Below are 12,650 nucleotides of genomic sequence, written 5' to 3' on the forward strand. Positions count from 1 at the left end.
CGGCTTTTACGGACACACCCGCACTTGTGTGCGGAACTTGTAACTTGTAACTTGTAACTACTGCCCCCAGCAGTAGCATCAGATATCGATGGGATAAGCCTTGCCGTTGCTAACTACCGACGCGGTGTATCCAGAGCCCTGCAGCAGCCATTAATGCGTAATAAGAGACATGGCGATGTAATGTATATATAGTATATATATGTATGTAATGTAATTTTTTGTAATGTTACAGAGTGGGAGGCTTCTGGGCCGCTTTATCACATTGTCAGTTCTAGATCATTTATCACCTTATAGCACCATCCACCACTACCACACTGTACTTCGCCATACGAACTGTAAGTCCAAGGCGGCGGATCCAGCCTTCAGGGACCCCTCCTCATCCATTCACCCGAACACCCGAAGAGACGGAGGGTTCGGCAATCGCCACCAATCCAGCGTGCGAATCTGGTCCATCAACTGTGAGCTCAACTCCACATCTCAGCAGCTAGCCATAATCTCGCGCTCCCGACTAATTCGGGGGTCTCCCCAGGAATCGAACCCAGGATGTATATTTTCCATATACATACGTCAGTGTTTTTTTTTTCGTGGAGGCCGATCCTGAATCTGTTACGAGTTCCGTAATAAATATGCCATCAGTCCAATACGTTTATTACTGCCAGAATTTTTTTCTGGGGGGGCAAGCCCCCCCAGACCCCCCCTGCCCACACAGGGTACCTGATACACCAGCACATATTTAATGAATATTTCATTAGAGTCTCAGCTGTTTCCGTCCGTTGCCACATGCGTTCAGGATTATGTCATACGTTTTCACCACGACACCGCAGCCAGTACAATGTCCCAGGGCATAGCAAACTCGTCAGTTGTGCATGTAACGGCCACGCTTCTCAGCCCTCTGCAGCCACTTCTCCACCGCCTTGTCATACGGGAAGGACGAGCGGGTGTAGAAGTCCGCTGGCAGTGTGCCTGATGGACCTGCCCCAGCAGAGCCAGCCGATGGCTCATTGAGCTTACGTCGTTTCGATGGTGATACAACCGGCTCCGGGCGTCTAGCCTGGTGCGCCTGAGCTGCTTCCTGGCCTGCAACAGGCTGTTGGTGGGATTGACTGGCTGAAGCGTGGCGCCGTGCGGGAGGCGCCCTGTCATCTGGTTCTAATGTCTCTCTTGTACTCGCTATATTGTTTGAAGTGTTACCAGCATCGCTGCTACTGGGTTTTGGCCTGCCGGTGGTCAGGAATGCTTTGACGCTACCCTGACCAGCTATAGTAGTTAATTTCTTGGGCCCCATCGCTCATTTATAACTTATTTATACTAAAATAGAACGTCTCTGGGGGCCTTCGGCCCGCCCCTGCTCCGTAACGACCGTACCAGGCCTTTACCATGACGGAGCGCAGAACGCAAATTTGCCATTTTATTACGGAACCGTAATATATTACGGAAAAAAAATACACTGTCATACGTACCATCGATGGCCATATGGCCATGCATGGCACCAGGCAATGCACGTTATGCATGCTTAATATGTGTGCCACGTGCACTTGTTACCTGCTGGACACCTCGTGCATGCATACATATGTATGCATGTAAGTAAGTAAGTAATGTTACAGAGTGGGAGGCTTCTGGGCCGCTTTATCACATTGTCAGTTCTACGATCATTTATCACCTTATAGCACCATCCACCACTACCACACTGTCTTCGCCATACGAACTGTAAGTCCAAGGCGGCGGATCCAGCCTTCAGGGACCCCTCCTCATCCATTCACCCAAACACCCGAAGAGACGGAGGGTTCGGCAATCGCCACCAATCCAGCGTGCGAATCTGGTCCATCAACTGTGACCTCAACTCCACATCTCAGCAGCTAGCCATAATCTCGCGCTCCCGACTAATTCAGGGGTCTCCCCAGGAATCGAACCCAGGACCTAAAACCGCTAATTGCAGTAGTGTCAACCCAGACCAGACCAGATGCATGTTCCGTACGTATGCACAGATGGATACAAGGGTACTTTCAACCCTACCTGCATGGCGCCGTCCACATACGTGAATGCAGATGGGCAAGGCGTGTGTTACGGCAACGGAACCGGGGATAGATATATCTATCCCACGCAGGGGACAACCACAACACCTCTTATATAAGAGATGCTGTGGTTGTCCCCTGCGTTGACTTCAAGTTGTATGTGCACCTCCTGTCCGCTATTTTATATTATTTTATAAATAATTTATTATTTATAAAATAATATAAAATATATTATTTATATTTATATATTATATATTATTTATATTTATATATTATATATATTTATACAAAAATATATTACATATATTATACATGTATGTAGTATATAATACATAATATAATAGTATAATATACATTATGTTTATAATAGATATATAATATAATACATATACTAAGTATTTAAACTCTCACCGTGTCGATGAATATCACTCCTAGCCGTCTGTCTTGTGGCTGGGGCACTCCCCGATCCGGATACACGGTTAGGTCGTCCCAAGACTGGATGTCGAGACGCACCGCAAAGGTCTCTGGAGTGACAAACCAGGATATTGTGGTGTCCCAGTCGTCCTTGTAATTATGGTTATGGTAGAAGGGCTGGTAAGGGAAGAGGCCGTACACCGTGTCTATTATTGGGTAACCCAGGTTCTGGAGAGCATCTTCCATACGGATAGGCGACACCGTGGAAAGCTGTAGCATATAGCTTCCGTTTGAGTAGGTTTCCCTGCATTCAGGCGGCACAGCAACATGATGACAAATAAGAACATTTGGGCGTGTGTTATTACATCTGATTCGCTTGGAAATTCAGGACTTGTGAACGGATGCCATGCACGCCATCCCTCGCTCCACCCTGGGTCCCATCCGTCCATCCCTGCATACATCCCTCCCTCCATACGTCACTCCATCCCTCGATACATGCTCCCCTCCATACTTCTCACCATACTATATATTGTACGATAGCCACTACTGGTAAGGCACGGACCAATTCTCCCGGGAAATCCCGGGATCAAGACCTATCAGGGTCTCAAAATCCTTCCGGGTGGTGGAAGGTAAAGTGCCCCTAGTCAATTGACAGAGGTGACCTGGGCATAACTTGACCCGCGAGCCGACCATGTATGGAGTTGGGCCGTCGTCGATCCGGCAGTTTCCGTTGGATGCTAGTGGTGGGTGCGGAACCTAAGCGATCCACTGAGAAGTTGACTAGGGTGACAGGATGAGGATGCCCCGGAATACCGGGGAAGGCAGGGTTTCGCAGGGTAGCGGCCACGGGTGTAGATATGTCCCCCTGTCCCCCAAGCGTTTCACCAACGCTGGTTGTGCAATCAATCGAATGCTCGGATGTTCGATCGATCGATCATGCTGCTGCCGCTTACCAAAGTCCATGGAGCGTGAAGGGGTCCACGTAGCCTTCAAAAGGTTCAAAGTCCATCTTGTCCGAGAATATGACCTGGGGAAGTGGAGGAACGCCATAACCAACTGTATGTCCGCTTGCAGCGCCAGCTGAGCATGTACATACATATGTACAAACTACTACTAACACACAATGAGGCCAGCCGGTTCTATAAGTAGGAGTGGGCGCACCTGCCTATGCACATCGATCGGCGGTAATCTGGAATGTACGGAAGGCTGAAACATAGCTGTATATAATAACAAGGCAGCATACGGTGCATCAGTAAGCTGGCAGATCGGATGCATCCTATCAAATCCTCGCATGCACGCACTACTTCGTCTTTCTGCGCAGGAGGGTGTTTCTGGCGCAAAGTGCGCAGTGCAGCAACATACACAAATAAGCACAAGCATCCAACCCCCCGCCTTCGCACAATCAAGGTATCCAAATACACGTACTCTGGGATAGGAGTCGATGATCATTCCCATGCGGACGTCACCGCCCTCGGGGCCTGCACCGATCCTTAGGGGGTCTGTGGCGATAAGCACAGGATAGGCAAAGCGGGCTTCCTTGCTGCTTCCTTCCTTCTGCCTGCTTGCTTGTGCTTGTGCTTGTGCCTTTTAGTACATGCATGCGGCTCTACTGTAAAGATTTTAAAGTCTATGGATCGTGCCCTGGTTATGATATAGGAACTAGGTATATGGGATTTAAAGGCGATGAAAAAGGCGTCCATGCCGGCAGCTAGGAGCAGCAGCAGCAGCAGTAGTAGTTACCCAACCGTTGGGTGACCCTATGTTTCAGAAAAGTAACGATCGGCGGATGTAGACCCCGTGATCAGGATACTACGCTCTACGACCAATATCTATAGTGGTTAATCTAATGACACCTGATAAACGTGGTGAGGAGGATTTCTGATGATGGAAACAAAATGGCCTAAGGATTGTGCCTTGGCCGCCGCCTCTCTAAGCATTTTGACGACATTGATGCTAGGCCAACGAACGGAACCCTACCTAACCCTAAGTCCTATAATCGTACACGCGCATGTGTGTGCATGTGTGTGCGTGTGTGTGCATGTGTGTGCATGTGTGTGCATGTGTGTGCATGTGTGTGCGTGTGTGTGCGTGTGTGTGCGTGTGTGTGCATGTGTGTGCATGTGTGTGTGCGTGTGTGTGCATGTGTGTGTGTGTGCGTGTGTGTGCATGTGCATGTGTGTGCGTGTGTGTGCATGTGTGTGTGCGTGTGTGTGCGTGTGTGTGCGTGTGTGTGCATGTGTGTGTGCGTGTGTGTGCATGTGTATGTCTGTTACCCTCGGTAGTGTATTACCCCGACCCCTTTGTTACCCCTTGGTAAGGGGTTACCCCTACCCCGGGGTTAGGATAGCCACCTCCCTTCGTACATAGCCACAGGGTAACCACTTACCCCTACCCCTATCCCCTGGGTTACACTTAGGGGGGGTTACCCCCGACGTGTTTATGCCATAGGTACATGGTTGCGTTATTACTCTCCAAGGGTGTAACGGGCCCATGCGAGCCCTGAGGGGGCACAGGGCCAGCCGAAGATTGCCCAAATAGCATGCATATGCATGTAGTACATGGTACAACTGCGGACGCCTATCTACAAACGACAACCTTGCTGCTGCTCTTGCAATCATTTAAAACCGAGCGATAGGAAACATTGAGCCACCGGACATCTTAACACAAGCTTGTTGCGCGCTATTGGAAAGTAAAGGCAGCAGGCAGCAGCAAAGGCGGACGCGCAAGAAAACAAATAATGAGCCACCACCCCGGCGCTCATGACTTACCCCATGCTAGCTGAACTGTATCAGTGTTGTAGAAATCAAAGAAAGCCACCGATTGGTTGGAACGCCTGGCCCGGAGATCAAAACTGGTGCTTCGTTCCCAGCCAAGCCGCGAGCCCTGCACCATCATCTTGCCGTTGAACTTATAATTTGAAATGGTGCCTCCGGCCATGGGGCTTAGGGTGGGGTTCCATAGGCGCTGCAGATCCATAGTGGGCATCAATCTGGGGTCGCTGCTAAAAGTCAGCGTGCTTAGGGTAAAGTTGGAGGTGAAGAGAGGATCCTGAGACACTGACAGCTCCTGCCGCGAAGGGTTCTGCACGCATGTGAGAAGATGCACACGGCAGGACATGTCTGTTGTGTGATGCCGAGCAACTACAAATGGATTCCATCCGAACAAGTGCAGGTGTAAAGTTACGTCGTTGAGCTCCCAGCAACAGCAGGTAATGATATCGTGGCATGACGTGCCGCTAGGTCTGCATGTATGTCTGCATGCGGTCGCTCTCTCGCTCACTTGTCTGTTGCACTCGTTTTGGTGGCATGATTATTAGGATTATCGTCGGCTGCCGGTGGTAGGTGTCTCCATCTCTCTATCTCTCTATCTCCATCGCTATCTCTCTATTTCTGTTTATCTATGTACTAGATATCGTATCTCTCTCTCCCTCTCTCTCCCGCCCTCTCTCTCCCGCCCTCTCTCTCACACACACACTCTCTCTATATATAGGTAAATTATAATTATATAATTATACAGGTATATCGCTGATGCGCTTCACCCTGAAGCGGACGAGGGAGAATGATGTTGACCTCCCGCGTACCAATAGCAATACAACGTCCATGGCCCCCCCGGCTTTTACGGACACACCCGCACTTGTGTGCGGAAATTGTAACTTGTAACTTGCATATAGGTTTACTTGCTAAGTGTATAGATATCGGTGCACTTAGCATGAACATCCGCACATTTTAACTCACATTAAATCCGAACTGGTAGACCCCCGTGCAGGGATTGATGGCGGCGCAGATGGAAACGTTCGCGGCAGAACTGAAGTTATGCAAGCAAGCAAGCATCAACAGCAGCGTTTAGCAGCGACACGAGACGCAGCGAGCAGACGCCAGGGGGAAAGGGGGCGTGTTTGTTTGTGTGGGATCATCAGACATCAGACATATGTCTGACATGCATGTCACGCGTGTTGTATCACGGCTACAGAAAATGCACCGATCGGCGGACGTCAGAATCCCGTAATGCGCCTTTGCATGAAATGTATGTCCTCCGTCCACGCACCAGCTAGCTTGTCGATTGAAAGCATATACCGAATGCAGCTTGTTACGGCAAACGAAAGTGTTGCAACGAATTGTTGGCTTAGACGCGACGGAGCGAAGCGACCGGAGCTTCTAAGGCTCGTTCTGTGGTACTGTCGTACAGCTGGTTCGCAGTGGCGACTTAATTCTCGCTGCTCTCCTGGTGAAGTCATTCTGCCTTCACGCAGAAGAGCATACAGCCTTGTCCAATAGTCAGTGCGACAGGCTGTACTTGCCCCCCGCCCGCCCTGTCCCTGTCAGCCCCTTGATTCCTTTTTCCGCTATCCCCAGTCTTGCCCCAGATGCAGCACTGATTGGCTCGGCCTGGCGTCGGCGGGCTCCTGAGAGGCGCCCTCCCCCCCTCAGCTTGGTGGCAGGGGGAGGCAGCACGCGCGCGGGAGGGGGGTGGTTCAGGGGGCGGGCCGAGGCGCCCGCATCCGGGATGAGGGGGAACACCCCTTGGGGTTGGTGCCTGGTCGTTTCTGGTCGGTCGGGCTTTGTCTGGTGTGAAGGTCTTCGGGGCGCGCGGGTGCTGCAGTGCTTTTGTTTCTTAGGTTAGCTTTGTTTTGGTTTTTGGTGTTGGGCGCTGGCGCCCTTTCGCGGTGTGTGCCGGACTGTTGGCTGTCTGGTGTGTCGCGCCGCGGTCGGCCGCGCGGCCCCCGTGGCTACGGGCGGCCTGCTGGCCGGTTGGGCCGCGCGGCCACTGATAGGCTTGGCTGTCTGCTCTTTCTGCTGTGTAAGGCCCTTGGCAGCGGTGCAATTCTCGCCAACAAATCGTCCAAACCGCACCGTTCAGCACCATCGGGTCAGCCAGTCCTCAGCCACCAGAACCAGTTAAGGGAGACAGTAACACAGAAAGTGTTGCAAGTATACGTAACAGCGCCACCCTTATCGACACCGATGCCCACCGATATCCTAAGGAAGCAGGACAACGAACGCGACAAGGGGAAATGAACACACAAGCCCTACCAGGTTGTCCATCCAGAACTTACAGGACTTTTGAAAGGTTTGTGTTCACCCCCGAGGAGGAAGGGAGATCCTGCGGGCATGCATTCATGCATGGCCATAAGCAGTTATTGAATTCGAACGTACACTGCTGGTCGCACTTGTTTCAGCAGGGACAGGCGGGAAGTAATAAAGGTACGCATGCCAGCTTCCGGTGCAGGCTAGGTAGCTAGGTAGCGTGCAGGGCATGCATCTATTTAGAATACAAGCTAGCAAGCGCACAGAAGCTTTAGTGCTTTCCGTGCATATCTCCTTGCCTGTGGTGGGACGGCGATGTGCCTCCCTACGGCCATAAAGGGGGTTAGTGGGCTTGCATCCGATAACGATTTGGGTCCTGCCTCTACGATGCTGCTGGATTCCACGGCAACCTGCTGCTGCGGGTGGATGAGTTTCTGTCCAGCCATCAATTTGGCGACATTTTCTGTGTTCTTTTGATCGCCTGCAGATCTCGCGTGCCCTGGCACATTAGATAGAGATCGTCCATTCTATTATACAAGGGCGCAATCTATCGACGATAAAAAAATCATTTCTTAAATAATAGACAAATAAACGTGTTACTAACGCAGGCCCCAGTCCGCCCATCCACGCATGATTTGCCGTACAAATGCATGTTTGTACGGAAAGGAAGTCGTGTTTCGAGTGTTTTGCTAGCGGTGTTAGTTAGCGGTGCGATGCTTGCCTAGTGCACCTTCTTAGTCCGGCGGAATGCTATTAAGAGCACTACATGAGCCACTGACGTACAAACATACATACGCACGTACATGCTTACATTTGCAATGAAACCAACCACGTAGCGAGTAGACTTTGAGAGCTGTTTAAGAATTGAGAGACACGCCTCGCGTACGCTGCCTAGGTTCGACTGGTTGAAGCCTCCCACATCTCCTGGTAAGCCCGCGGCCAGTTGCGCTATCTGGCTGCCTGTAATAGAGACGAAGGGGCAGATCTGGCCCCCGGCGGCCGATGATCTCGCAATCTCCACAAGTGCACCGATGGACAGGTCGGAGAAGATCTTCCCTGAACCCGTACTGAGGGAGCCTCCGCCAATCAGGCTGAAGGGATCTTGGAGGAGCCCACGGCTGCTCGTGAAGTTCCTTGGGAGGCAGCTGAAGGCGCTCGTGCAGCTGCTTGGCGGTGGGGGTGGCGCCGGGGGCGACGGCGAAGGCTGTGGAGCCGGCGAAGGCGGCGGCGGAGGGAAGCCACCTGCATGCAAGGGATAAAGGCGAAGCGGCGAAGCAAAGATAGCTTGAGATGCACTTAATTATTAGCGTGTAGTTATACGAGATGGGTGTGTGATGTCCTGTGGTATCACAGTTCCCCATAATGGTGAATATTTATTGGCTAGCAGATAACTGTTAGGTATAATGCCAGTGGTCATTGCAGCAAACCCGCCATGAAGAAATACCTGTATGTGTGTGTGCATGTATTTGTTGCATATCGATCCGGGCCTGACTCTGGCCAGGGGCCCTTTGTGGGGGAAGAGGGGCGTGAGGGTCCCCTATCCCCTCCTGCACGATCGGGAGTGTGCAACGCCGCGTTTCCCTTCCCCTTTTTTGTCAAGAGGGAAGTGAGCGCGGTGGCTATCAAAGCCCTTAAGCAAATAACGCGGCTGTGGCGCAGCTCCGTCCATGCAGCCTGCGGCTTGAGCAGGCGCGGCTGCCCACCCCGGTAGGTCCTTGCAACACCCGGGCGCCCCTCCTCCCCGTGAGGGGCCGCCCTACCGGCGTCTTAAGCCCAGAAGCTGTGCCCTACAACCAGAACTGACCACACTAACCCCCCTCCGCAACGAGCTACCCGGCAAAACCCAAGCTACGCAAAGCTGTGTCAGGCGTAGGCTCAGCCAGCCCGCACCGGGGGGGTTGTTTCAGTTCGAGGGGTCCTTGTACGCGTGTGTGTGCATGTGCGCGCACGTGGGTGTGAAGGTGACAAGTATCTGACTGGGCCTGACACTGGCCAGGGACTGCTGCCTGCTGCCCCAACGGAGAGACCGCCTAAGCTCTCTCCCGCGGACGGGAGAGGGCCGCGAGGGGTCTCTGCCCCCTCCTAAACAGCCGAGAGCAGCAGGTCCGCTAGCTCCGTTCTCCTTCCCCCGGAGGGAGGGGAGGGTGGCATCATACACGTGCACGCTCGCACGAGTCAAGGCTCCGTCACACAAGTTTGCGCACTGAGCCTGAAACATGGAACAAGACTCCTCTTTATCCCCGGCCTGATCCGGCTCTTTGGGTGAGGGTTCACTAAGACAGAGGAAACGTGCAGACCCTACCCTTCCCTACTAAGGCACAAGGTCCTATTAGAAAGCTCGGTATCTCAACCAATCCTCCGTTGGGGGGGGAGCGGGCAGGGTTCAGGAAATTGTGCGAATGTGTGTGCTTGTGTGTGCGTTTGCTCATTGTCCCCATGCATGCTCTAATCCTTATCCCACCCACCCATCCATCCATTCACAGCAGTTACAGCTACAGTAACATAGCAACCCAAATGGCACAGAAGTTACCCGCATACCTCCATTTGGCACTGCATAGAGTACATTTGGCCTCGATGCCAAGACGAGGAATTGATACTCGGCCGCAGTGGTTTTCGTCATGTTGGTCGGCAGTGTTATCATACTCTGATAGTAGGAAGCTTTGCTCAGGATGGTGACTTCCACAAACGCCGTTCCCCCGTACTTCACAGCATACAGGTCATCGTTTGCACCCAGCAGGAATCGATACAGCGACGGGCTAGCTGCAGGGAGAGCTGTGTAGACCACAGCTGCCAGCTTGGTGTAGTTGGGGACACGGGGAAGGATGTAAATCTCCGTAAAATCAGCCCCTCCTGGCTTTACCATGAAGAGAGTGTCGCCCGTGCCCAGAGCAAACTGGACAGCTGTGGAATTGGTGATGATGCCAGGCGGGATGCCGATGGGTCCCTTGAAGCTTAAAGTGCGGTAATTATCAGTCCTAGGCAGGATGGTCAGTTCAGGCCTCCTGATATCCGTAAGGTTTATGGCGTAAAGGTCGTCATTAGAGCCCAGAAGGAATTGGAAGGTGGAGGGGGCCGTAAAGGGGAGCCCCGTGGCTATTTGCAGGCTGAATTTGGTGTAGTTGCTGGAAAGCGTAGTGATGTGCATCTCAGTCGCTGAAACACCCCTGTACTTGACGGCGTACAGGTGATTTGGCGACAGGAGATTCTGAACAATCCCGAGGATTGGCACCCGGGGCAGCATCATGACTGGGGATGGACAAGGGGGGAGGGGAGGGGAGCACCACAACACAGTACGTTCAAGCAAGCCATAGCTCGTGGATGAGTAGATGCTGGATCGGGACGGCAGCTCTATATATCTTTGGCAAGTGCATATCCCATACCGAGACTAGCTCGAACCGCTACCAGAAGCCTCCTACTCCGGCAGAGGAGATTGTACTTACAACAACTCTTAACACAACTAATACATGGACCAATAATATTCCTTTGCCAAAAGAACACGTTTGGCAGTGGATGCTTTTCCCTGCTGCTGAAGCTTTGCATATTCCTAGAGAAGTTAGCGTGTCGCTGTTATACACTTACTCAGCTCTTTTACACGTTATTAGCCCCGCCCCAGCATCTAGCTATGTGTGTGTGGAGGGGGGTTGTAGTAGCTGGCCGCCGAAGAGTCCTCTCGCGCAAAGAGGGCTTCCACACGCGAGAATTGCTGTACTGGTGACCGCTGCTACAGGGTTCTCTACAACTTTCGTCGAGATCGACACACGCATCCGTACCTGGAACTGCAGCTGCCCCTGCTGTTCCCTGTTGCTGCTGCTGAAGCTTACGGTGGTGATGATGCATATGCAGGTTGCTGCTGCCTCCGCTATTAAGGTCCCCGCCACCGACGGATGGCAACGTTGTCACCTGTCTGGTCATATCCCGCGATGACAGGGATGTCATAGCAGCAAGCCCTGTTGGTTGGCATGCATGTATGTATGTCAGGTGGAGCTGCAACTTCCAGGCATCGTCATAGTGGATTTGACAGTGGAGCTGTAGAGGTAATTGGGAAGCGTCATCATGCACTTCATGTGCAAGAAAGCAAGAAAGCAAGAGTCAGCCTGAGTCAGCTGGCACGCAAGGACGTCAGTCAAACTTTTGATCGCCTGTAGGCGACACCCTCGCTCGTGTCATAGGGGCCGTCCCTAGTCTATTATTTATTTCCATCCAGACGTTTTACCAGGTATAGTGACCTCGTTTATCGACCTCTAGTAACTTCCTCAAGAGTCAGCAGGCGGGATGTTCGCAAGGTGTATATTTCTATCTAGTCAGGACATATTTAAGTGTGGAACCACCGTACACGCACAAAAATCCGCTGCTGACGGCATGGCTGAGGCATGAGGCATAAAACACGCGTGAGGCATGAAACACGCGTGAATGGGCTGCGGCGAGCATTCTTATTTACCGCCGCGGCGGCGGATTTACGTAATTATGTACCGATTTACGTACGTTATGTACCGATTTACGTACGGCGACCGGCGATCGGACGCACAGAAAGGTAAATCTGTTGCCTACCCAGCACCGCCAGCAACAGCGGCAGTCCTACCTCCGTCGCTGTTAGTAAATAGTACTACCGTTAGTTTGCATAGCTGGTGTCGTCGTCGGTCGTCCGCCGGTGAAAATACTACCTACTATTTATTATTGCTATAAATTCGCTTTTCGTACATTCATTAAACACACGGCTCCTTATTACTTCCTCGGCTGTGGCGCGCGCCTGCCGGCATACCCTCACTATTTGCTGACCCACCCTCCGTAACAAGCGGGGCCAGCAGCATGGCTGCAAGCAGCAGATGCAGGTGTTGCCGTTTATATACCATGTCGCGCGTCGGTGCTCCCTCTGCTTGTGAACAAGAACAGCAGTGTCGAGCGGCGGAAATGCACAATGCTGCCGCATGCACAAGGGCGGCGCCTGAACGCGTTCAGTGCGCTCTTTCCTGGCCATACATATCTCACAGCCCTACCAGCTCGAACTGTCGTTGCTCCCTGTAAAGCAGTAATGTGCGTGCGGTGGGGCAGTGAAATTCACTTTTCCGAAAGGAGTATGATCAGTTCACCAGCAGCAGCTGCAGTGCTAACGCGCAAGTACGGTGGCTAATCTTTTATGTAATAGTTACACACAAAGCTAAGGTGCGAGACCGAGCAGTGATTAAGCATTGCTCTGTATTTC

The 12,650-nt window shown here is 52.2% G+C and overlaps 1 protein-coding gene across 1 annotated transcript; it reads right to left on the reverse strand.

The window, feature by feature from the left end:
• Window positions 1-735: 735 nt before the first annotated feature.
• On the reverse strand, window positions 736-12,300 carry VOLCADRAFT_103411 (uncharacterized protein; the record flags this gene model as incomplete). The annotated part of the gene is made up of 10 exons (XM_002947409.1): window positions 736-1,087; window positions 2,526-2,730; window positions 3,380-3,453; window positions 3,852-3,925; window positions 5,195-5,507; window positions 6,161-6,230; window positions 7,480-7,526; window positions 8,262-8,692; window positions 9,989-10,696; window positions 12,231-12,300. 10 exons carry the CDS (start codon window positions 12,298-12,300, stop codon window positions 857-859), a joined length of 2,223 nt encoding a protein of 740 aa, XP_002947455.1. The 3' UTR covers window positions 736-856.
• Between the last annotated feature and the right edge of the window lie 350 nt (window positions 12,301-12,650).

Source organism: Volvox carteri (assembly GCF_000143455.1).
Source record: "Volvox carteri f. nagariensis unplaced genomic scaffold VOLCAscaffold_6, whole genome shotgun sequence".
NCBI classification, from domain to species: Eukaryota; Viridiplantae; Chlorophyta; class Chlorophyceae; order Chlamydomonadales; family Volvocaceae; genus Volvox; species Volvox carteri.